At 37.6% G+C, this 25,262-nt stretch overlaps 1 protein-coding gene across 6 annotated transcripts in view; it reads left to right on the top strand.

Moving 5' to 3' along the window:
* LOC117983340 (whirlin-like) overlaps positions 1-25,262 on the top strand; it is a 131,611-nt gene that overhangs the window by 10,615 nt on the left and 95,734 nt on the right. For 5 of the 6 annotated variants that reach the window (XM_069499025.1, XM_069499021.1, XM_069499010.1 and 2 more), the window contains exons 2-6: positions 11,635-11,801; positions 12,380-12,596; positions 14,000-14,226; positions 19,994-20,150; positions 23,737-23,867. In XM_069499025.1, coding sequence (XP_069355126.1) covers positions 11,655-11,801; positions 12,380-12,596; positions 14,000-14,226; positions 19,994-20,150; positions 23,737-23,867 — 879 coding nt within the window. In that variant the 5' untranslated portion in view covers positions 11,635-11,654. The remainder of the gene's footprint in view (positions 1-11,634; positions 11,802-12,379; positions 12,597-13,999; positions 14,227-19,993; positions 20,151-23,736; positions 23,868-25,262) is intronic. The other variant, XM_069499011.1, reaches the window with a different exon arrangement.

Genomic DNA, 25,262 nt, shown 5'->3' with positions numbered 1-25,262 from the left:
AACCGTGCTGGGACATCACACTCCCAATGCTATAACCATTTAGTAAGGAAACCAAGTAGTTTGGAACCCTCGTAGCTTTAGCTCCAAGCTTACGCAATTCACCATCACCACCATACCACATAACTCCTACAACTGACAGTCAAAATTGTAAATTAACTAAACTTAACTATTTTGAATAAATGATTCGAGTTTGAGTTTAACTCCATTAAATCACGGCCACTTTCACCACTCCTTAGCGCATCTCTACACAAAATAATCCTTTTTTATTTCTCTTTTTATTCAAAATACACAAAAGTAAATCAAGCTTTTCAAGAAAGACCACGTGTGGGTATTAAAATTGAAAACATGTCTTGCACAAATAAAAAAAAAAAAAAAAAAAATCTTGTAACTTTTTTTTTTTTTTTTTTAAACAAAGCTAGTGTTGCAATGATTTTCGAAAATGTGGGCATAAATCGTGTATCCCACTTCTGATGTCGGAGAACAGGAGGATGGCTGACAATTATTATTCATCTTTAGCCGACATCAGGAGGTAGTAATTAATAAGTAGGTACTTTAATCCATGTTCTTTACAAATAGTTCTCAGTAACGTATCGCACATGGAAACCATCAACGTAACACAACCAGATCACCCTAACCTAACCCTACCTATGGTCGCCTCCAACCACCCCTCACAGCGACCCCTCACCTCACTCTAAACTAGCTAACCTAAGCTAAACATTACATCGTGTGATTAGGGCGCAATTGCTATTGCAACCTCTCAATCAAGTCACGACCTATTCCGTTATCTAATCATCTCAAGGTAATCAATCACAACTTCATGAACGCTCTTAAAAGGATCATTGCATCGACTCTCTTACGATCTAAACCAGATCTTATAATTGACTTCTCATTACTAATTCAGAATATCGCAATAGCTCTACCTTCTCCACTCTGTGCACATCTGCATACAGAACACCATAGCATCGTGCGCCACCACTACTATCCACCCAAATAAGCGATCACAACAGAAACCAGGTAGAATGTAAGCTATTCGATCTCATGGGCAACTCATTGTCTAATCCATTTCAACATTACACGAGAGTCATCAATGATCCTTTACCAACCGGGTTATACGATTCTAAAGCGGGTACCTACTATCAAAGTTAACTTCAAGTTACTATCGCACTAAACTATCACTTCAAACTAATCATTATCTCAACTGCCGGTATATCTCCAATTACACTCTAAATCACTAGCGTCTGCAGAAATAACCTTAACGGATGTCCTTATAATAATCTATCCACTGAGCCAAACGTTAACTCACGAATTACTCTAATATTCACCAATAATTAGTATTCCATATTCGTCAAACAACTACGCGAACATTATTAATAGTGCTTTGCAGACAAAGTCACCGGATGGCACTAGATGTTACGATTTAACACAATGTACATTAGCATCGAACAATTACTGTTCTAACTATATCACAATCACCGAATTAAATATCACGATTAAGAAACTACCTACCTATCTCAAAGAATAATAATTAGCTAAGCTACAATCTGATACCTACTTAATTAATTTAATGCGAGAGAAAATTGTGAACCACAACAAATGCGTGCGTGTCAAAGTCCAACTCTGACAACTAAAATAAAGATGGCTACCTTCCGTAGAGTAAAGCTCATACGTTTCTTTTCACGGTGTCTACAGACAGTAAGAACTCTTTCAATATCGACCCTCCAATATACTTAAAATGTTCTGCCACTGGAACATCCGATTTAAATCCGGGCCCGACAAATGACAAGTGGGAACGGAGGGGTAGCCGTGTTTTACTTACGACAAAAGTGACCATTTCAGCCATCCAAGCTTTTCGTTAATTTCTCTGGAGAATTATTTTCATTCAGAAATTCTATTTCGATACACAGTATAGAAAACATACGTTCGGCTTTTTCCGGTATTCCCAGATAAATGTTGTATTTCCTTAGAGAATTGAAATACATAATACAGAAAATCCTTTTTACTTTTATACTATGATCTTGTATATAAATAATAATGTAATAAAAACTAAATTTTCTAAGGAGTAGAGTTGTATGTAATAAGACACTAGTTACTAATTAGGTGATATATGTGTGGTGATGATAATGTGATCTAAGCTACATATTATCCCAGGAAAACAAAGGAATTGTAGTCCGTACAAAATGACTTCTAATGCGCTATTTTAACTAAGTATATGTAGTAGTAGTATATAAATGACTAAAATCGTCCTTTTGACATGACAATTGACACATAAAGTTAAAACAGCGCGTGAGAAGTCATTTTGTAAGAACTATAATTCCTTTGTTTTCCATTTTTTTTAAATTAGCGCGATTAGGCGAACCGAATCCAGCTTTACAAAAATAAAGCTTTGTACAAAGCCGCACTGTTTGCAATTTGCATAAAATGCTTTTAAGAAATGGAAAATAATTTTCTACAACAAAGAAAATGAAGGTGCAACTTCGAGAATGATGTTAACCGTTCCGAGTCGGATTGCCCCAAGTCCCGAGCTCGCTTCGCTCGCTCTTGATGGTGGGAGCGGGGGGGGGGGATGAGAGAGACCCCCCACCATAGTGGTGGTATCTTCTCGTCGACCGGGGCCCGTCGACGGAGCGCCGCTTCGCGGGGCTCCTTTTTTCTGGGTGGTAAAAAAAGAAATAACCCACGAAGGGAATGGCGTGGTCTGTAAGACCCCGCCATCCCCTTCTAACCTTACCGTTCCGAGTCGGAGTGCCCCAAGTCCCGAGCTCGCTTCACTCGCTCTTGATGGTGGGAACGGGGGGGAGGAAAGATACCCCCCACCATAGTGGTGGTCTCTTCTCGTCGACCGGGGCCCGTCGACGGAGCGCCGCTTCGCGGGGCTCCTTTTTTCTGGGTGGTAAAAAAAGAAATAACCCACGAAGGGAATGGCGTGGTCTGTAAGACCCCGCCATCCCCTTCTAACCTAACCGTTCGGAGTCAGAGTCCCGAGCTCGCTTCGCTCGCTCTTGATGGTGGGAGCGGGGGGGGAGGAAAGAGACCCCCCATTATAGTAAGCGGTCTCTACCGTCGGCCCAGTCGACATATAAATGATTTGGTGAATTCTTAAACTATTTATCAAACAGTTCATTTTATCAAACAATTCATTTTATAAAAAAAAAAAAGTGCGATATGTTGTTTTACAATAATTAGTACAACACGATTAAGAAATCAATTGTTTGTCAAATGGTATTTTATGAAATAACAATTTGTCTGGTAATTTGTTTTATCAAGTGAATTATTTGTAGAAACATAAGTTTTATAACGATCATAATATGATTCATAATTTTGCCAGAATTTGTTTGGGGAATGAAACTTTGTCATTTGTTTTTTGTCAATTGATCGGTCACCAAGAATAATACATTTTTCTGCATAAAAGTGTATAAGGTTACAGAGTTAGAAGGTACATTAATATTTGTAGCAATGTCGTAGCTTCGTAGTACCACCGTAGCCCTGCTCCGTCCATGTCCCATTGACCTAGTTCCCCGGCCTTGAACCCTGGCCCCGGGCTCCCGTGACGTCACGTTTTCATAGATGTCATTTTAACTACATCGCCAGTGGCCGACAGTGGATGTTGTTCATTAATGCAGGTTTCGTAATGAGATCTTTTGGTATCATAAAATATCTTAAAAAAACATAATTTTCTACGGCTTTGTCATCCTTTGTGTTTTTATCATGTTTTTATTGAAGAGATTTTGCGGAGAAAAATATTTGACCCAAAGGTCTGGGGCGTCAATATTTATAATACCTTTATTTAAAACTAGCTGATGCCCACGATTTCGTACGCGTGGATTTAGGTTTTTAAAAATCCCGTGAGAACTCTTTGATTTTCCGGGATAAAAAGTAGCCTATGTCCTTCCCCGGGATGCAAGCTATCGCTGTACCGAATTTCGTCAAAATCGGTTGAACGGATGGGCTGTGAAAGTCTAGCAAAGTCTGCCGCAGACAGACAGACAGACACACTTTCGCATTTATAATATTAGTATGGATATACCAAAGCAATTACGAAGCTAAAAATTAAAAGTAAGTAGGTATATTTTGGGTAAAACAAGCTGCTTATAAGTAACCGAGTAAAATATACGACAAAGTAGACAGTTATTAACTTGTATCACTTATAATTTTTTTTGCAATTACAAAAGTACATTTGCAGTTGGAGATAATTTAGCAACAAAATAATTACACGTAACCTTCCAAGGTACGGAACCCTCGCGTCGGTGCGTCAGCCAAGGTTTCTGTCCATATAGAATATTGTCCATAAAATTTCTTTCTACTCTTTCAAAATTAAATATTCATTGTCAGATACAATAAAGTCTGCCGGCTGTACATTCTCGATAAGCGGATACAAAGCGGACGTATCGGCATTTTTAAATTAAATTTGTACCTTCTTTCCGGAATTCCTATAATTACATATTTCTGTACTTGACGTGTTGGTGGATGGTTCTGATATTCATCGTGACTCGATACTTTTACTCATCCGAGGCGTTAAGATTGCCTGTCATCATCAGTTGTGTTAGCTACTCTCTTAATGTAAGGTTACCCAGCATGTTCGGCCATTGCGCTCGACTGAAAATAAGTACATTTTTGAACTAGCAAACCCGCCGCGGCTTCGCTCGCTTTGAAAATCGGCGAGGAGTAGGCATCTCAAAAATCCCGAAATAAGTTTTCATTTTTGATCGAAAACCTAACTTTAACATTATAACTTGAAAAAGACAGACATTCATACAAACTTTCAACCAGTTTTTAACCTCCTAAGAAGTGAAGTTTCACATAATCATAAAAGAAATATTATTTCTTGGTTTTTAACCGAAAGCCTAAATTGCAATGTTCGTTATTTTTCAAGTCAACTTGAAAAATAACGAACTTTCATACCCTACCATAACCCGCTTAGTGATGGAATTTCCAAAATCATTTCTTAATTATTAGTGACTATAAGTACGTCATAAAAGGACCGTACTTACTGTCGAAATTTCAAGTTTCTAACCCCAGCGGTTCAGACTGTGTGTTGATGGATTCCGGAGTGGACTTACCTATATTTAATTTAATTTAATCAAATAAAAGACAATTTAATTGGTTAATAATATTTGCATGTCCACCTTGTAGCAAAAGCTGGGTTTTCTTCCTATTTCTATCAGATCTATTATGGATCTATTAGAAAAATGTTCAGTTGGTTAAAGTTCTAAAAATATTTGATTTTTTGGATTAAGTAACATACAGCTACCTGGACTATACATTTTAATAAAAACTTATTTTGAAAAAGTTTTAATTTTCTCATTGTATCAGGTCATTAGGTATTCAATAATAGAGAATACATTTTTCATCGGAATATCTGTAGAGGGAATTTGTTTTCCGATTCAGTGGCCTGCTTCATCGATGACTAGTCAAGCTGAACATGATTAACACATTCATCTGCTCAACTTTGTTTGGGAAGGTAGCTTTACTGTAATATTTTACCTGTGTACTTACCTGTTATTATTGAGACGTTTTAGCAATTTCAGTATAGGTAATATGATTAATCATCGTTGGATTTTTTAAATTGTGAGATAAGCTTGTGTTTGACGATAATCACGACGTCTGACTTTTGAGAACCAGGGCAATGATGAGGTCTAGGCTGGAGCGCGCTTGCCTAGAAGATGCCAATTCACTATTTCCTTGAAGGTATTCAAGTCTTACTTCACAGGAAACACGGATGCAAACGAAGCGCTTGTCGGAATTCGAGTTTATTTGAATAAAAAGTCTTTACATTTCTATCTTGAAAGCAATCTCACTCTAGAATCCGGTAATACTTAATTATCTACTTTTAATATATAAGTAAAAGGAAAAGGTGACTGACTGACTGATCTATCAACGCACAGCTCAAACTACTGAACGGATCGGGCTGAAATTTGGCATGCAGATAGCTATTAAGACGTAGCCATCCGTTAAGAAAGGATTTATGAAAACTCAACCCCTAAGGTGGTTAAATAGGGGGTAGAAATTTGTGCAGTCTATGCGGACGAAGTCGCGAACATAAGCTAGTACTAAATAAGAATTTCACGGAAAATTCAAGCTTCCACGAATGTTACTCTGTTAAACATAATAAAGCCATTCATTATATTAGGTAAGTATGTTACGATAAACATTACACACACAAAGGTTTCGCAACTAAGGTGTAAAATTAAATTAATACCTATTTTGCTGATGAAATATGAGGCTATAAACAACGCTTTTAGATGCTAAAACGGTAACTATACTCCTATGGGCATACCCCGTTTGAGAAATACGCAATGCATGTCGGCAACATAATGTGGAAGCTTAGCAAGGATGCGAGAAGCCTGCTTGGCGCCACGCCAGACTATCCGTCTATTTTAGCTTATCAATGTGAAATGTTCTCTGCGATAAATAAACTTGGCAAATTTTTAATCAAATAGGAAAAACTGTATACAGGTAAGTAAGATTACGTAGTATCTGATAGCAAGGTAACGTGTCTAGTCAGACAGAGTTCAAACTGCTGTTCAACTCCCATGCGAAAGTGGTAAATATTGTCTTGGACTGTAGGAATAAAATGATGTGATTTTTTGTATAGCGGTAGTTTATGGGGCGAGAATTCATTATTGAAGAGAATAATTTAAAAAATCATTATCTGTTATTCATTGGCTTTTGCTGGTATACTTACCCAGTAGTGTGCACAGGGTATGAAACCTGGTTAGATATTGGAGCCCTCTTTAGTAGCAGATCATTATGAAAAATACGCACTGAACTATATATTTCATCTAGGCGTGCATCTAGGGTAAGCAACGTTTTTATGCCTTTGTGACCAGATATTTGATAAAATATGAAAAAATACTCAGTATGCCAATAAGTATTTTTCATATTTTATCAAATTAGAAGCTCCTCTTGGTATTTGAGACCACAACGGCACAGTTCTCTAGTAAGTAGGTATACTTATTCTTTTTTCATCGAACTCATTCTTGCTTCAACTAAAGTTTTAAGTCATCATCTTATTATGATATTATATAATATATTTTACAAAAAATATAAAGAAAGAAAGATACATATCTTCTGCAATTGGTATTTTAATAGAAAATAAAAATTCTTATCTAACTCTGCATATAGTGGCGTCACAAAAAGTTAGCAAGCAGAGCCTGATTGGCGCCTCGCCAGGCTATCCGGTCTATTTTTAGCTTATCATAGTAAAATATTTTCTGCAATAAATTGTAACGTAACTATTTTTTACCTACTTTCCTGTAGTATCAATAGAGTTAACAATAAAAGTGGATATTAATAAGTAGATAGGTAGGTACCTACTTCTTTATTTTTATGGAGTCATAAAAGTCGTATCGTAGTTAAATTAGCGTAATTGCCACTTAATTTTTTTTCGAACAAGTAGTATTAATATAACTAAGTCTTTGTTAAGCTAAAACTCTCATAATTTTTTTTACTTCTTTTTGTCTTCTATATCGATGATAGTGATAACAGATATTTTCGTCTCTAAGTCTCATCTTGTCTACATCATGACCATCATCATCGTTGTCGTCAACCGATAGACTTCCACTGCTGGACATATCACATAGGTAGTTAACTCATAGGTCTCTTAGGGACTTCCAGACGCCACGTTCTTGTGCCGCTGTTGTCATATCTGTAGTGATTCATTTAATAAAATATTTATTGATAAGTCTGAACGATAATGTTTACGTAAACTTACATCGGACCGCAGTGCGGACATTTTGCCGGCTACGCTCAGGAATACATCAATTCGTTGTCAATAACTTCGTAACATTATATTCCCTCCTAAATGTCCCCCAATAGGTATTCATCGTCCGTAACTGCCTTTATTGTATGAATATTTATGATTCTTAATACATACTATTTTGGCGGTGGGGAAGCAATTGGCTCTGTTACAAAAAGTTCTGAAAGCTTTATTTTAGCGCTTTGCCAATAGAATACTTAATAATGGAAAAAAAACCATAAACGATTTTTCGCTATTTTTAAATGATAACGATAAATTTTAAAAGCCAACGCAAGACTACAATCTTTTCTGAATGGTAAAAGGTAATTATGTGACAATGCTGTTGAAGACATGAATGCGCTAATATATGGCAGGGCTGTTTACTTGATTTTTACGCTATATCATACTGGAACGTTAAATTGTTTGGTAACGTTACAATATATTTATTGAATACAAGACGGCGCCCGCACCATGAAGGTGCGTGGAATTTAAGTTTTTAGTAATCCCGTGGGATAAAAAGTAGCCTACATCCGTCGCCGGGATGCAAGCTGTACCATATTTACCCAAAATCAGTTAAGCGGATGGGCCGTGAAAGGTAGCGGTAGACAGACAGTTGAGAGATGATAGAAGGAGAGACACGCTTCGGCATTTATAATATATATGGAAATGGAAACAAATTTTCCTAGAGCCATAGCAGACACGATGCTTTTAACATCAGCAATCAGCTATTGAAGCTGCATCGTGTTTTGACGTCTTTCTGCGTTCGACCGCAATATTGAAATCACGCGTTTCAGCGATTGTTTCGATGCAGAATCGCGTTCTGACGATTTGCTGCGTTCGATCGCTGTATTGAAATTGATTGTTTTAGCGTTTGGACGCGGCATCGAGCTTCTGAAAATTTATTTAATCACTACAACAGCTGTAACGCATAGCGTGCTTCAAACGCGGCATTGAGCTTCTGAAAAACAACTAGGTAAGTCGCCGAACGTTGGTGAGAAAAGTATATCATGTCTGCTATGGCCCTAATGCTAGATATTATAAATGAAAATATCTCTATAGATAAACCGCGCTCCAGCTATATCATTGAATCAAATTAAATCGCCGTGAGCTTTTACTGCTTTTACCGAGCTTTTACATACCAACGAATCGTATTTTAATTCATCGGTTCATTTCGCTTTCAATTCTTTTTTACAAAATGTTCGACGGAATATTGCGGCTGTGTTTTCTAGTAATCATCGTGGTATTTTGACAAGTCTACTATTTTAAAAATTACCCGATAAGTTTTTCAATACTGAATCGTGAACACGCATAAAGAAAGTACTTAGGGTTCCAAAGTCATGCTAGTTGCTAAAAACTTTGACGGTCACTATTTCGTATAAAAAACTGTCAATAAACCTATACGGGAGTGGTGGGCAGGCTCGACCGTACCCAGTATTTCGGGGACCTACATGGCAAAGTCATTACAGAGTCGTAGTGGTCGTCATTTAGCACAAGATCAAAGGCGTCGTTGTACTACTGTATTTCTTCTTCTACTGTGAATAAACTAAGTATGTATATATTAAGCTATACGATAGCATGCCGCGCAGGTTTCACTAAAAGCTTTTTAACATCATCGTTTTCTTCAAGTAATTAGGGTTGGACGGTGAAATATATTTCCGTGGAATGGCCAAAACTTCCGGAACGCGAGTTCTGGCGGGGCAAAAATAGCCCATTTCCGTTCCTTGCCGCTATCATATCATATCATAATATTGGACTTTTGAACATGGAAAAGGTTTTGGCTCTAGGAAATAGGTATCTTCTGTTTAGATAATTTAGATAGGTACTTAAATTGTAATTATACGTGGATTTAAAAACTTTTGATGGTCAAATCGTGTATGCATCTAATGCCTTTTTAACTTCTGAATAGCTACATATTAATTCAAATTCCCATCTCACAGAAATATAAGGTTCATAATTATTATGGGTTGCCTGATAGAGATCACTTTTAGTTTTAAGTATACACAAAAGGTGACTTATGTGTATATTTAACCTAATATTGTAAACTTTTTGACTGTCAATTTGTTGAATTGGTAAGACAATAATGTAAACTTAAAACTGAAGATACGAGGGTTCCAAACGCGCCACTTATATAATAATTATGCCCTATGTAATTGTCTTTTCTTGTTGCAATAAAGTGTTAAATTAAATAAATAAATGACTAACATAATCTCTATCTCTTCTATAATATAAAAACGAGTCACTAAATGTGTTGCTCATCGCAAATTTCGAGAACAACTGAATCGATTTCGCTAATTCTTTTTTTATAATATTCCTTGAAGTACGAGGATGGTTCTTACGGAGAGAAAAATTTAAACAATTTGAATCGACTGTTAGGCGGAACGAAGTTCGCCAGGGCAGCTAGTAAATAATAAAAAACAGTGTTTATAAACAAAAGCTATAATAGTATGGGTTGAAATAAACTCTACTAAGGCTAACCGAGGTAGCGGTTTTGTTAGCATGCCAAGGAAAGTTGGTAAACTTAGAGCACCTTGTAACTTGAACTCATTAGGCGAATAAGCGAAAGCAGCACTGGCGGTCGATGTACCGTGTATTATACTATACTTAAATCGTGGTGATACCATGAGATTTTTAAAGAATCATGCGTTCAAATGTTTTTACGAAATTTGGTACTGAGATATCTTGCATCACAGGGACGGGCTACTACGGATAGGTTACTTTTCGTCCTGGAAAATCAAAAATTCCCACGAGATTTTTAAAAACTTACAAACCAAAAAAGTTCACGCGGGCGAAGCCGCAGGGATCAGTTTGTATCTAATAACACGAAACATGCAAAGATATTGAGAATCTGCAATACTATAAATGGTTACTTTATATGATTTGATATAGACAAGTGCCTACGAGAACATACTACTACCTACTAGGTGCATTATACATACTAGATATTATAATTATTCTAAAATAATTTTTGAAATGAATTTCAAACAAGTAACAGCATTAAATATGCGGTGAAAGCTAATTAATCACCTCTTAATATATTAATGTATGCTTTATGATGTAAATTTTATTTTATTTTATTGTAATTTTTTAAATGTGTTTATGGGTTTTATGCCTGACAATAAAAAACTATTATTATTATTATTATTATTATTAAATGTGGGTGGGTTAAATAGAGTATCTACTTACTGGTTTTTTGTTCTTAAGTTATAAGGTCTAAGAACTGTATGTACTTACTTAGGTCACGAACTTCCATACTGCTTGACTGTGCTAGGCCTGGAAGTCGATGGACTCATAAATTGGACCGCGCCCAGGTGCTACGAGCCTCCGCAAATTGCTGTTTCTTGTAAACTCCATTTATTTGTTGTTATTTATGCCTTCGTATTTTTGTCCTTTTTATTTTTGGCGCAAAACACAAAACCTTATTTTCGAAGTCTAAAAACGGGAAAACGACTGAAAATGATCACCAAAAAAATACCTGTAAAATAATTATCGCAACTAAGTACTTCAGATCATTATACTTTTCAATATTCTGTAGAGGTAGTGCACGTGTATGTGTATGGAACAATCGCTCCAGATAAAAACTTGTAAACAAGGTTCAGAATGATGAGTAAAGCTAGATTGAAAATTGGTTGCTGTCATTCCGATTCAGTTCTACAAGTACAAAAAAGAATTAGCGATCGTCGTTTGTTCACAGCTAATATAGGTACTTAGGTCTTGTGTGGGGATTTTCAACACTCCAATGTTTTGTTCCACTTTTCTCCAGCGGCGATTTCTATAGAAGATTGATTTTTTGCCTGTTCTCCAACAATCAGTAGAGCAATGTCGGTTACTCCGAGTCCGGAGAAAACGGATCTTCCATGTACTTACTTTTTTCAATAATAAAGAATGTTATTTTGTTGCAGAGTATCAGGCGACCCCCGGCATGAGGTCGGGGGAGGGCGAGGGCTCGGAGCTGGCGGAGTTCGGCGCGCGCTGGCCGCCGCCCTACGCGCAGGGCTACGGCTGGCGCTCCGCCACGCCGCAGCACCCGCCCGCGCACCATCTCGCGCGCCACTCGCGCTCTCAGCAGGTGACAACTGACAACACAATACTTTCAATTCTGAAATGGTTTGAGGACTTTTTGCTGTCCAAATTAAATAAAGATACAATTTAAGGTTCTGATTCATATAAAGCTGGCTTGTATGTACGGTGGTGTTAATGATATACATATATCTCGTCGTAGGCAGTTTCTCTCTGACGTCTTTGAACTAAAGCGCGTCATACGGGCGAACATGCTCTGAAGTCGGCCTATTTGTAGACAATCTTGGCTACAAATGGGCTTATACTTGAGTACAAACATGGTAATTAAAAGAAACGAAACCTGTAACTTCACTTGATAAAAGAATCGATAACCAAATTAAATGCTTACAGACAATTAGCTAAGTACAATGTCTTGGTATTAAGCAAGGGATTTTTATATTATGACTGTAACTAAATTAAAAATATTATATTATTTGTATTATAATCTGTAAAATACGTAATTTATAATTATAATGTGATACCGACCAATGCCTAAATAAACACTAACATCTATATTGAACCTAATAAGTTGAAATCCCTTTCCTAAAAGGGAAGAGGTTATTTTAAAAGTATGTTGGATACGACCAGTGGTTGCAGGACAACCGCCACACCAGCTACGAGGCGGAGGACGCGCGCGCTCGGGCGCGGGGCGGCGTGTACTACTCTCCGCCCGGCACTTCCTACACCATTGTGGAAAGACCTGCCTCCTCACATGGTCATCATGCGCCTTATTCGCAGCACCACTACCCGGGGAAACTCTCCCGGACACCCTACCTTGGTTCTTCTACGATAGCTAACAGTGCAGGTTTGTGGAAGTTGCAGCCTACGTTGGGTTTCAGGTCATCAGCTACAAGTCCGAGGAAGTACGGGTGCGTGTGGCGTGTACCATTCACCGCCTGGCATTTCCGACACCATTCTGATTTCTGGACCTACACATTCCTACAACATCGTACGCCTCCTCACATGGTCATCATGTGTCTTATTCGCCCACCACTACCCAGGAAAACTCTCCCGGACTTGCTACCTTGGTTTACCAACGATAGCTAACAGTGTAGACTCGTAGAAGGTTCCTTACAAGACCATCATGCACTTATTCGTAGCACCACTACCCAAAAACACTCTTCATACGTTGGTTCTTCTACGATATCTGAGAATTGTCATGAGTTACCTGTACTATCAATATTGAAAACAATTCTTTTGTCATCTTTTTTTTACCACCAATTTATAATATGATGACCAGACGTTGATTTTAAACTTTTAATTAAATTTTGTAAGCTATTCTAAAGTTAATCTAAACATAGCAATCTGAAATTCAATAAGTATCATTAGAGAAAATTGTGTGGACTCATTGAGAAAGATGTAGCGTCGTTAAACATTACCGTAACCTGAAAAGGAACTAGAAAATCCGTTCTAAAACACAAAAGAGTGTACGTTACGCGGTATAACAATACGACCATGCCTCTGCAGAAATTATACACTTTTCTAGACTCGTAAGTACTTGCGCTTCGTAAGGTTGCTATAAAAACTTTTTTCCTGAATTGATGAAACTCGAGTTTTATTAGATAAATACGGGACCCATGTGAGGTTAAGGTTCAAGGAAAATATTACGAGTAAATTGGGTATGCTTATATATGACCGTTTTACGTGCGGTATTATGTATTTCTTTCTTCCGTGTAGGCGTTTCATATCCTCTATCCGTTTAATATAGCTACGTGGGAAAATAATATGGAAAAATAACGTGGCTATTTTTTTGATTGCGTTTTGTTGTTTATTAGGTTTTTGCAAAATTATTAGAAAAGCTTACTACTGTACCTTGGTACGCACCACAAGAGTCGGAAAACATGGCATTGACTCCACAAGTTTGGTCTTCATAGAATGGTCTAATCCCAGGTCACTTGAAACCTTTTAGATTTACGTTAGTAATTATTGCTGTCAATCAATTTCCGACCTAAAAATGAGGATGATATCATATTCGTCAAATTTAATTATTATTGTATTCTATTCATAGACTGTTCAGAAAATGTACTGTATATACCTACCTAGCCCAATACCTGTACACTGGTAGTATTATGTATTCTGTGCCTTCATCATTCTTTTGTGGTGCGTATATATATTAATATTTACTTAAGTATGTACATTTTAGTAGATACTATTGTATAACTTAAACTGGATTTCACTTAAAATTAAGAAATTCCTCTATTTATACAGGAGCAACCAGTCTGCGCAACAGTACAAACCACCTGAGCGCAAATGGCAAGAAACGGCCTATATCGCCAGAGCAGGTTCTCCGGTTGTTCGGGCAAGGGGGAGCGGCGGCGCTGGGCAAGGCACTGCCGCCTTCACATCCACCAGCTCCGCTGCCAGCCCCTCTACCCGCACCTTTACCCGCGAGGCGGCACTCACCAGCCAGCAGTCCAAGCAGCACAACGCATCATGTGAGTTTACGGATAAGGATTACCATATCACTGGAGCAAGTTCTATGGTTGTTCGGGCAAGCAGGAGCGGCGGCGCCGGGCAAGGCCCTGTCGCCTTCTCACCACTAGCGCTGCTGCCAGCTCCTCTACCACCACCTTTACCCGCGAGGCAATTTTTTTTTTAACAAAGATTTTTTGTCATTGAGAAAAGGACTTTTTGGTAAGGACCTTTTGTGAAAAGGACATTATAAGAAAGAACATTTTGTGAGCCTGTATACTCATGATTGGTTATGATTATGCCTACTGCGTGGCATGCGACAAAGGGCATTGCCGTGATCGGTTGACTCAAAGTTACGGAGTTACAACCTAATTGCAGACGCGTGCAGTAGAGTATACGTCCACCACAGTACACATTTCGACGCTATAACGGTTAACGAAGCGTACGGAATATTTGGCTATGCTTTGTCGATAACTGATTGAGGCTAGGTACTTAGGTATTGTTAATCAAATTGCGTGCTAAGACATAAACTCTATTTTTTCATGTCCAATTGTAACGTTATTATTCAAACACTATAATATATGCTAAATAGTTCATGAATACCTAATAATGCTAGTCCCAAACATTTTGTTTATCATGAAAACATTATGTTTTTCTTTGTAACCTGTACTTAGTAAGTAATGGGTTCTAAAATAGTAGGACGTGCGAACATAGTCTGTAGGGGCCGTCATGTGTAAATAATTTGAGGCGAGCTGCCTCAGTCGATAGTACTGAGTTATTCATGCCCCGCGCGACCAACGTTTACAAGAGAAGTCCGAGAATGCTATAGCATTCATAGGTAGGTAAGTATACTTACTCATCTTCTAATAACCGTGTTCTTAGGAAAACATTTGCTAGAACTGAAAGTTGATGTTGCATTCCCAAGGGCTCTTTTTAGGTAGGTAATAGTTAATAATATGGTTGGCGGTTGTTTGGATTGGAAGAATGTACCTATTGAGTTGCTAAGTTGCTATGTCGTAAGTTAAGATTTTAAGTAGGTACTTACCAAAACTCAGACAATTGTATTTTACAAAGTGAAAACAATAAGAAGAGAATTAGAGCCTCAATAGCTCAATCGGTATTGGAGTGGATTGAAAACCGAAAGGTCGACGACGGTTCAAACCCCACCCGTTGCGCTATTGTCGTAGCTACTCCTAGCACAAGCCTGACGCTTAATTGGAGAGGAAAGGGGAATATTAGTCATTTAACATGGCTAATATTCTTTAAAAAGAAAATTAATACGTATGCTTGTGTGTGAGACACATACGCGTAGCGACACAGATTACTTACAATAGGTACGCGACCGAAAGTAATGTACATCGACATTAAGAAGGAGATAGCATATTTGTAGAGCGTTGCCTCTGTTGTTGAGACTGACAAAACGTCATATAGATATGAGTGACAGAGACAACACTCTACAAATCCGAAATATCATTCTAAAGGCCGATGTACATTATTTTGTGCCGCGTACTGTAGGTACATAATTAATATTGGCGCGGGGTTTATGCACCTTTTGTCACCTCCGAGGTGTGCTTAAAAAAAACGGTTTAGTGCTAGGCGGATTTGCACATGAAGGGTTCCGTATCATCGTACAAGAAATAACACTTTTTATTTGTTTTTAATTTGCATGGTGGCGATTTTGAATTTTTTATTATTTGCTCTTAAGTATATCAGCAATAGAAATACACACTGTGTGAAAATTTCAACTCTCTACCTATTACCGATCATGAGATACAGTACGCTGACAGATGGATAGACGGAGACTTAGTAATAGGGTCCCGTTGGCACCCTTCGGGTTTGTAACCCTAAAAATCGTGATCTGTTCTCAAGGTTGGTACACGTATAGATGACCACGCTTAGATTGCAGTAAAGAGCAGCTTGCAACCCTTTATCGCCTTCAAGGTATTTTAAATAGACATAATTTTCGATCAATATCAATATCAATCAAGTGTAATAATTATTCATCGAAGTCAAACACAGTTTTTAAGGATCCGTACCCAAAGATTAAAATGGTACTAAGACCCCGCTGTCCGTCCGTCTGTCACCAGGCTGTATCTCATGAACCGTGATAGTTAGATAGTTGAAATTTTTACAGATGATCTATGTTGCCGCTATAATAACAAATACAAAAAAATTGAATAAAATAAATATTTAGGGGCCTCCCATACAACAAACGTGATTTTTTTTGCTAGTTTTTATAGTTAATGGTACGGAACCCTTTGTGCGCGAGTCCGACTCGCACTTGGCCAGTTTGTATGAGCATGTGACGATACGAAATGGGGGCGTGTCTCGATAAGTCACATACATAATAATAATATGTCACGCTACGAGTAGGTATGTGCCATGGATACAGCAAAAGCAAACGCCATCGTCTACCATCGTCAGTTGACGGTCAGCTACTGGAGAATACACTTCTGTCAAGTGTTTTTTTATTATGAACCTTAATTTTATAGTTAAGAATCAGTTTCTTATTTATTTCATAAGAACGCTGTATGACTGTCGCTAAATTTTCCGCTAAGGAATAGATTTTTGCTTTGTTAAGCTGCCACAGCTATTTCAAATTCAAGCTACTTATTTCGAATGTGCTTTTTATTTCAACCTTGTTTAAAAATAAAGGCATTTTCTTTGCATTAGGATCGATAAACAGTCTAAATAATACCAACTGGAACCAGATATAAAACAGTGCGTGATGTGCCTGTGTTTCGGGCGGTTAAGTAAAGTGGTGTGCCCCGTTCCGTTTCCAAATTGGATTCTAACGGAAGTTATGAGGTAATAAATTATTTAATTCCGTCACGAATTTTCCGTTTCTACCAGTGAATTGGACTAATACAAGAACACTGGAAGAGGTGTGCCATACGAAGTTATAGTTTTTTTGTGTCGATTCGGAGCGCCCCGCCGAGCGTACCGTGAATTAAAATTGACACTTTGTAACAAATAGCCCTCGTGTTGATAAGATGTTAATAGATGTCTCATTACTAACATTTTGTCAACTTCAGTAGGTAATTATGACAAGGATCTGATATTCGGCGCGCCGCTTCGCGTTCGTTCGCGTCAAGATCGCTCACGTATGCTGCGTAAACGCCCTAAAGTTACTCATGTGCCCGGTTAAGGCACATCGCGCTGCTACGGGCGCACGGAACAGACGCGTGAGATTTCGCACCGCTATCTACTCGTACGCCTACATAGAGTGCCTTAAAAATTACCGTCAGTTAATATAAATTACAATGTTCCCTTCCGTCGCGTCACTAAGGCGGGCACTGAAAAGCAACCTGACCAAATTAGTTTACAAAATCACAGCAATTATACGGTCTGAGATTTCCTGTAAGATGGTGGGGAACCATTAGTATGATTCGCATTTAACCGGTTTTTATTAAAAAAACAGTTTTAAACATGTTTCAAACAAAAAAATGTTTTTAAACTGTTTTTTTCAACCCTGCCTACGAGTACGTAGAAGTTTTGCGCTGTTTATTTTGGTAGCAATAAACGTTTAGCAGTTCCAGTTACAGCTCACATAATATGAGTACGACTTAACAAAGGCCGTGAAATTCTTGTGAGTTGACAGGCGCCAGGCGGCCAACCTCTGTGATTGATGAAGTTAGTCCTAACTGCAAACTTGTTGATCAAAGTGGTGTGAAGTTAATCCGTATTAGCTAGGCTGGGCTTATGATTGATATCATTCGCGTTAATATGCTTGAAGTTCATTTGCTCCTTTTTCGAAAAAAAGTTTCCTAACCGAACTTTTACCAATTTTTTTTCGCTTTGCCCTCGCTGTCTATTTTCAAGTCCTTTTACCAATATTGCCCGTAACTGATTGCAATAAGGCCGCCTCTACATGCCTTACTTTATGTAACTTAGTTTCTCTTCACTTTTATTTTTTTCTTCCATCAGCTTCAAGATGTATCTCGTGTATACAAACTCACGCGGACGGAGTTGCAGGCATCAGCTAGAAAACATAATTTGAGAAAGCAAGCAATTGCAAGTTATCATTGTAGCTAGAGACAAAATAATGCGAATAGGTTCCTATCTTTGCTTTTTACTATTGAGTTAAATATACTCGTGTAAAGGCCTGTTACAAGCAATGATTGTAAGTTAAAATAAAAGTCAAACAAATTACTGCACGAATTTCACAAAATTCAAATTAAGGACGGAAAACATTTACGGAAAGAGCCTTTAAAAACCGGAACTTATTGCGCTGTTTTAGACGTCGCTCGGTGCCAGATAGCAATTTTCTCACCCCGATATTGTTTGCTGTTTTCTTTGAAAATAAATTTAGAAGAGCTCCTAAAAACTCGTTTTGTGGCAATTGAGGTTTCCTGCGATAATATTGGAAAAGATTTTAACTTGTGATAAAGGAAAGACAAAAGTCATTACTTTTTCTGTATTTTTTTTCAAACTTGAGACGGAATTTTTACTTAATTTAACAAAACGCTACAAGCTACAACGTTATTACTTAAAATATTTTAATCATCCACGCGGCTTCAGTCAGGATTGCTTAAGAATAAAGAATGCTGTAAGACTTATATTTAGAGTGTTTCAGTAAATAGATTTTTCAATATCCAATTTTATTGCGCTGTTTCAAATACAGGTGCTAAAAAGCAATTTCCGTTCTTCAATATTGTTTGCGCTCTCCTTTGGAAAATGGATTTAAAAGTGCTTCAACTATAAGTAAGTAGTTCTTCAATGCACGTTTGGGTCACGAGTGTCATCGACGAAAAATAGTAATCATTAACAAGAATCATCAACCCATCTCGCCCTCTCAGTAATAAGAATGAGAAGCGTTTGGCGATAGTTTAGCACGCTGGCTAAGTGAGGATTGGCAGACTTCACCACCTTTCAGAATATAATGGAGAAATCTCAGGCATGCAGGTTTCCTCAGATTACATAATTGTTTAAAACCCACATTACTCCGAAGAGTTAAAAATGCGTGCCCGTGTTCGAACCCCAGTCGGCTCGACTAGGAGTATGACGTCCTACCCACTAGTCCTTTAAAGATAGGTATTTTTTAATTAATGGATAAGTTATAAAAATTGTATTTCGTAACGGCACTAGCCATAATTTTAAAACCCGAATTTTTGTATTTAAGTATATTTCATAGTGAGGACAAAAAGTCTTCGTACATTGGCAACGATTGCAAATATTGTTGCAAAACGCTATTCTCTATCGTCAATATTGTCTGTTTTCTTGTCGATTTCCTTGGAATGTAAAGTTTCTGTTTAAATGGACTGCTTGTTTAAATATATTTCAGCCGCAACTTGTAAATGTAAACAATAAAGATACAATGAGTTTGTTTTGGCTTCTGAAGCTACTCATGTTAAAATTAAATACGCTTATTTGAAAGCTCTATGTAACACTCTACTGCTTTCAATGATGTCATGTCTACGGAGTTGATAATAATGGGTAATATTACACAACTCATAGTAATCTAGTAGGTACAGTACACTCTAGTAACTACACTACACGGCAGAAATATATACACCTCGAACTTTAGAAAAAGATAATTTCGGCAGCTTCGACTTCGAAGAGCGTCATCTTTGCCGTTGAGACTAACTGCAAGTCATCAACAAAACGTCACATAGGTATGAGTAAGAGACGATGAAGCTGAAGCTGCTGAGTAAGTATATCTTCCTAAAGCTCATTGTGTAATAATATTTACTGCTGAAATATAGTGTTGTAAGAGGAGAACCTGATTGAATGCCCGAAACATTCGAGAAAGATATCTTTATTTTACTAATATCGCGTCATTGTTCCTAGGCAATCTATCGAGGCGATCGGGAGAGGGAGCGGCCGTACTCATCGGGGGGAGCGCCGCCGCCACCGGTGGAGCCCTCCACGCGCACCGTCACCATGAGCAGGGATCCCGCAGATTCGCACGGCTTCGGCATCTGCGTCAAGGGCGGGAAGGAAGCAGGTCACTTACACTTACACAAGGCTATGACATCAGTCGTACCTACTCGTCAGAGAGAGCGCCGCTGTCGCGGTCCCATCAGTGAAACCCGCCACGCGCATTGTCGTCATGATCAGGGACCCTGCAGACTTGTACGGCTTCGGCGTTTGCGTGAAAGGCGGGAAGGAAACATCTCACTTATACTTACAGAGGGCTATGAAATCGACTCGTCATCATTAAGCAGATACACCGCAGACTTGTAGAGCTTTGGAATCTGTGTCAAATTAGGCGAGAAGGTCACATATACTCAAACTAAGCTATCGTTCGTACTCACCATAACCACATAACCAGGGAGTCAGAGACCGCTCCATAGATAATTTTCCGTTACCAGTGGACTCCTCAGACTAGCACGGCTTCAATAATAAGTTTAATATGCTATACGCTCCGCAAATTCTTTTCGAACAGGGTGTGGCTAGCTTTTAAATCTTTTAGCATTTGAACAGGTTAATATACAAAATTAACAGGAGCGAATGTTTAAAATAATGTTTGCATAAATATTTACCATCAGTTTTGCCATTTGTTGATAGTAGGTACGTAACGGAGCTTCAGATACCGAATATCGATTCACATGAGCTGTAGGTATAAATAGAAGTCGGCTGGTCGTAGAGCTCTCTTATCTGCGATCAAGGCTCTCTCAATGGATTAGCTATCTCTTGGCCTATCTTATTGCAAGCCCGCTGTCTCATGTTTTCCGGAATTAGCATTGTTATAATTATTATTATTATAAAGTTAGCGATAATATAGCTTCTGGTACGATGTTGCGTTCTTAGTAACAATGTACTTATGTATTTCTATTAATGTAAAACATCAGTACTCTTATTATGAATGCGAAAGTGTGTTTGTTTGTTGGTTTGTCCTTGGATCACGGTGCAACGGATTGACGTGATTTTTTGCGTGGGTATAGATAAAGACCTGGAGAGTGACATAGGCTACTTTTTATCCCGGAAAATCAAAGATTTCCCACGGGATTTTAAAAAAAACCTAATTCCACGCGGACAAAGCCGCGGGCATCAGCGAGTATTAAATACTTATCGATTAATAAATTAATCAATATTCCACTTGACAGCTTCGTTATTTTATAAGATCGCATTCAAGCTGTTATAATAATATAATATTGATGAAGAATAAAACATACTTAATATTGTAAGGTTAATCCAAACATTCCAAACATGCTCTATAAAAGCACTAAAATGTACAAAAGCGATGAAATAAAGGTTCTTTTACGAGTGATTAAACCCTCCACAAAAAAGAAGTCTTTAGCTGTTAATGTTCCAAACTCCTAAACAAGAAGCTACTAGCTAGCAGGAATTACAATAGTTTCAAATACGTTTCCTTTCACGTACTAACAATTATTTGTTTCAAGTTTCAACAGTGAAAACATATGACAACTATTCCTATCGTTTTCGTTCATCACTAGGAAATACTGAAATGTTTTCTTAGAGTGATTCCAACAAATTTAATAGTATTAAAGAGAACTATTATACATAGACCACAGTGTTAATATTTTCAACTAGCTTATGCTCGCGACTTCGTCCGCGTGGACTACACAAATTTCAAACCCCTATTTCACCCCATTAGGGTTGAATTTTCAAAAATCCTTTCTTAGCGGATGCCTACGTCATAATAGCTACCTGCATGCCAAATTTCAGCACGATCCGTCCAGTAGTTTGAGCTGTACGTTGATAGATCAGTCAGTCACCTTTTCCTTTTACACAGGGTTACAGGAAAATAGGACACGATCCCGTTAAGGGGTACAGGACATTAGCTATCAAACGACCCCTAAAGTGCTTATGCAAAAGTGTATCATTTTCGAGTTATTAATTTTTTTATTTTTTTTTAGGTAAAGGGGTGTTTGCCACTTTATAAATTAGTAAAAAAAAGAAACAATGTATTTCATCAGATTTTTTTTATTTCTTGCTAGTGCATATCCTTGTTAATAATAAACAGTTATAAAGCAAGAAAAATCTTCAAGCATTTTAAAAGTACAGCCCAAAAACTGTAAAAGTTTTCGATTTTTAAATTTAATACTTTGAATAACTTGCAAATTTTCTGTAAAAATTACTATGGCACTTATCCTGCGGATTATTTTAAAAACATCTACGTTTTGTTGGCTATCCATTGGTACAAAAAGATTACAAAAAAAAAACCATAAAATCAAGAAAAAATTACACAACAAAGAGACCAGAGAAAATTTCAACAAATGCTATTGCCAAAGAATTAAATCAGAATCAATGTAAAAACGAGTTTAATGCAAAATGGTTAAAGATTATTTTTCAATGAGGTCAAAAGGTAATATAAAATCAGTCAAGTGCGAGTCGGGCTCGCACACGAAGGGTTCCGTACCATCGTACAAGAAATAACACTTTTTATTTTATTTTTATTTTTATGGCGGCCATTTTGTAATTTTTAGTATTTGTTGTTATAGCGGCAATAAAAATACACATTCTGTACAAATTTCAAGTCTCTACCTATAAGGGTTCACGAGATACAGTCCACTGACAGACAAATGGACGGCCGGATGGACGGACGGACGGTCGGACGAACATGACATTTTCACGGAATGTGTATTTCTTTTGCTGCTATAATAACAAATACTAAAAATTACAAAATGGCCGCCATGAAAATTAAAAAAAATTAAAAAGTGTTATTTCTTGTACGATGGTACGGAACCCTTCGTGTGCGAGCCCAACTCGCACTTGACTGATTTTATTTTACCTTTTGACCCCATTGAAAAATAATCTTTAACGATTTTGCATTAAACTCGTTTTTACATTGATTCTGATTTAATTCTTTGGCAATAGCATTTGTTGAAATTTTCTACCTGGTCTCTTTGTTGTGTAATTTTTTCTTGATTTTATGGTTTTTTTTTGTAATCTTTTTGTACCAATGAATAGCCAACAAAACGTAGATGTTTTTAAAATAATCCGCAGGATAAGTGCCATAGTAATTTTTACAGAAAATTTGCAAGTTATTCAAAGTATTAAATTTAAAAATCGAAAACTTTTACAGTTTTTGGGCTGTACTTTTAAAATGCTTGAAGATTTTTCTTGTTTTATAACTGTTTATTATTAACAAGGATATGCACTAGCAAGAAATAAAAATAAATCTGATGAAATACATTGTTTCTTTTTTTTACTAATTTATAAAGTGGAAAACACCCCTTTACCTAAAAAATAAATAAAAAAATGAATAACTCGAAAACGATACACTTTCGCATAAGCACTTTAGGGGTCGTTTGATAGCTTATGTCCTGTACTATAACCCCCTAACGGGATCGTGTCCTCTTTTCCTGTAACCCTGTATATTTAGATGACATAGGTACATATTATAGGATAAGTATATCATATAATATGTTTATAAGTTAGTCGACTATTATTTTTAGTTATAACTTGTAAAGCCTACTTAGCTGTGACAGTTATCCTTTTAACTTAGTTAACTTTGAGACTTCACCGATCAAGATTTTGTCGCTAAAAGGGTTATTTCATGTACAGTGTAACACTTAAATGCCTTTTAAACCCTTAGTTATCAACAGTTGTAATTTGTTGAACAGGAGTAGGTGTGTACATATCGCGAGTGGAGGAAGGCTCGGTGGCGGAGCGCGCAGGACTCCGGCCCGGGGACTCCATCCTGCAGGTCAACGGGACGCCGTTCTCGGGCATTTCACACGAGGATGCTCTTAAAGTGAGTGCTCAGACAGTTTTATTTCTTCAACTAGGGGGATGTTATTCATATAGTACAAGAGCGCGGTGCATCCTCTAAACGGGCTCTATCTGACTGGAGTCAAGAGACACGCTTTTTATTTATCATTCAGGAGAATTGGCGCTTTCCTTGAAAAACACTATTAGTTCCAAACATGGTCCAAACTTACTAACTTATTGTAGTAACTAACTGTAAGTTTCAAGTCTTTTGGAAATGGTTTCTTCAGGCGATACATAACAATAAAGCCCATCGATGTAGATACACAATAGACAATTTCACATGTACCTATAATAAAGTCCCTTTGAATTGAACTCCTACCAGGAAAAAACCTTTTATTGTTGTTGAGTGATTAACGCTTGAAAAGTGCATGTTTTAGCATAGTTAGGACAAGAGCTATTTTCCTCATTTCCATTTATCATTTAATCAAGAGGATTGACATATTTGGGGCACAAGTCGCTGCGGGTCGGAAATGAAACCCGGACACTAAAATGACGCTTTTCATTTCCGTGACTCGCTCGGTTCCTGTCGGAAAACTTATATTAAATAATGTCACGTCAAGACATGCTAATTACTTCCTGGCTCAGCTAAATCTGATATGAATTATGATAGGCAATAACGACTTATGATAGGCCATGATATAGACCGTACTAATGAATAAAAATCCTTATGAAAGCAAGTGATAATTCATTGCTTAATACAAACATAACTCCAAAAAGTTAGAGGTGCGTGCCCGGGACCGAACTCTTGGGAGGAGACCGACGTCTTAACCACTAGGCTACCACCGCTTCATGGCAATGTGCTATGAAGAATTCATAGATACATTAGCTTATGCTCGCGACTTTGTTCGCGTGGATTACTCAAATTTCAAACCCCTGTTCTATCCCCCTATGGGTTGAATTTTCAAAAATCCTTTCTTAGTGGGTGTCTGCGTTATAATAGCTATCTGCATGCCAAATTTCAGCCCGATCCGTCCAGTAGTTAGAGCTGTGCGTTGATAGAGCAGTCAGTCAGTCAGTCAATTAACTTTTCCTTTTATATATTTAGATAGAAGAAAAGTAGCTGCCAAAACCACCACACAATACGTGCGGCTCGTGCTAAGTTCATCATTCGCATTTGTTTTCAAATAAAAAACGCTACCACATCGTACGGATTGCATCTGTATTCTGTAATATAATGTGATGTGACCACCATTATGCATCATCCAAACCTGAGAATATTCAGAGCTTCAATAGCTCAACGGTTATTACGCTTAGTTGGAGGGGAAACGGGAATATTATTCATGATTAGCATGGCCAATATTCTTTAAAAAAAACCTGTGACTACGAACGAGTACGTCAACAGCGCGGTAATCGCCTCCCCACGATATTATATTTTAAT

This window comes from Maniola hyperantus, chromosome 1, assembly GCF_902806685.2.
Source record: "Maniola hyperantus chromosome 1, iAphHyp1.2, whole genome shotgun sequence".
Classification (NCBI taxonomy): Eukaryota; Metazoa; Arthropoda; class Insecta; order Lepidoptera; family Nymphalidae; genus Maniola; species Maniola hyperantus.
Note: the sequence above shows the minus strand (reverse complement) of the source record. Positions and strands in the feature narration are given on the sequence as shown.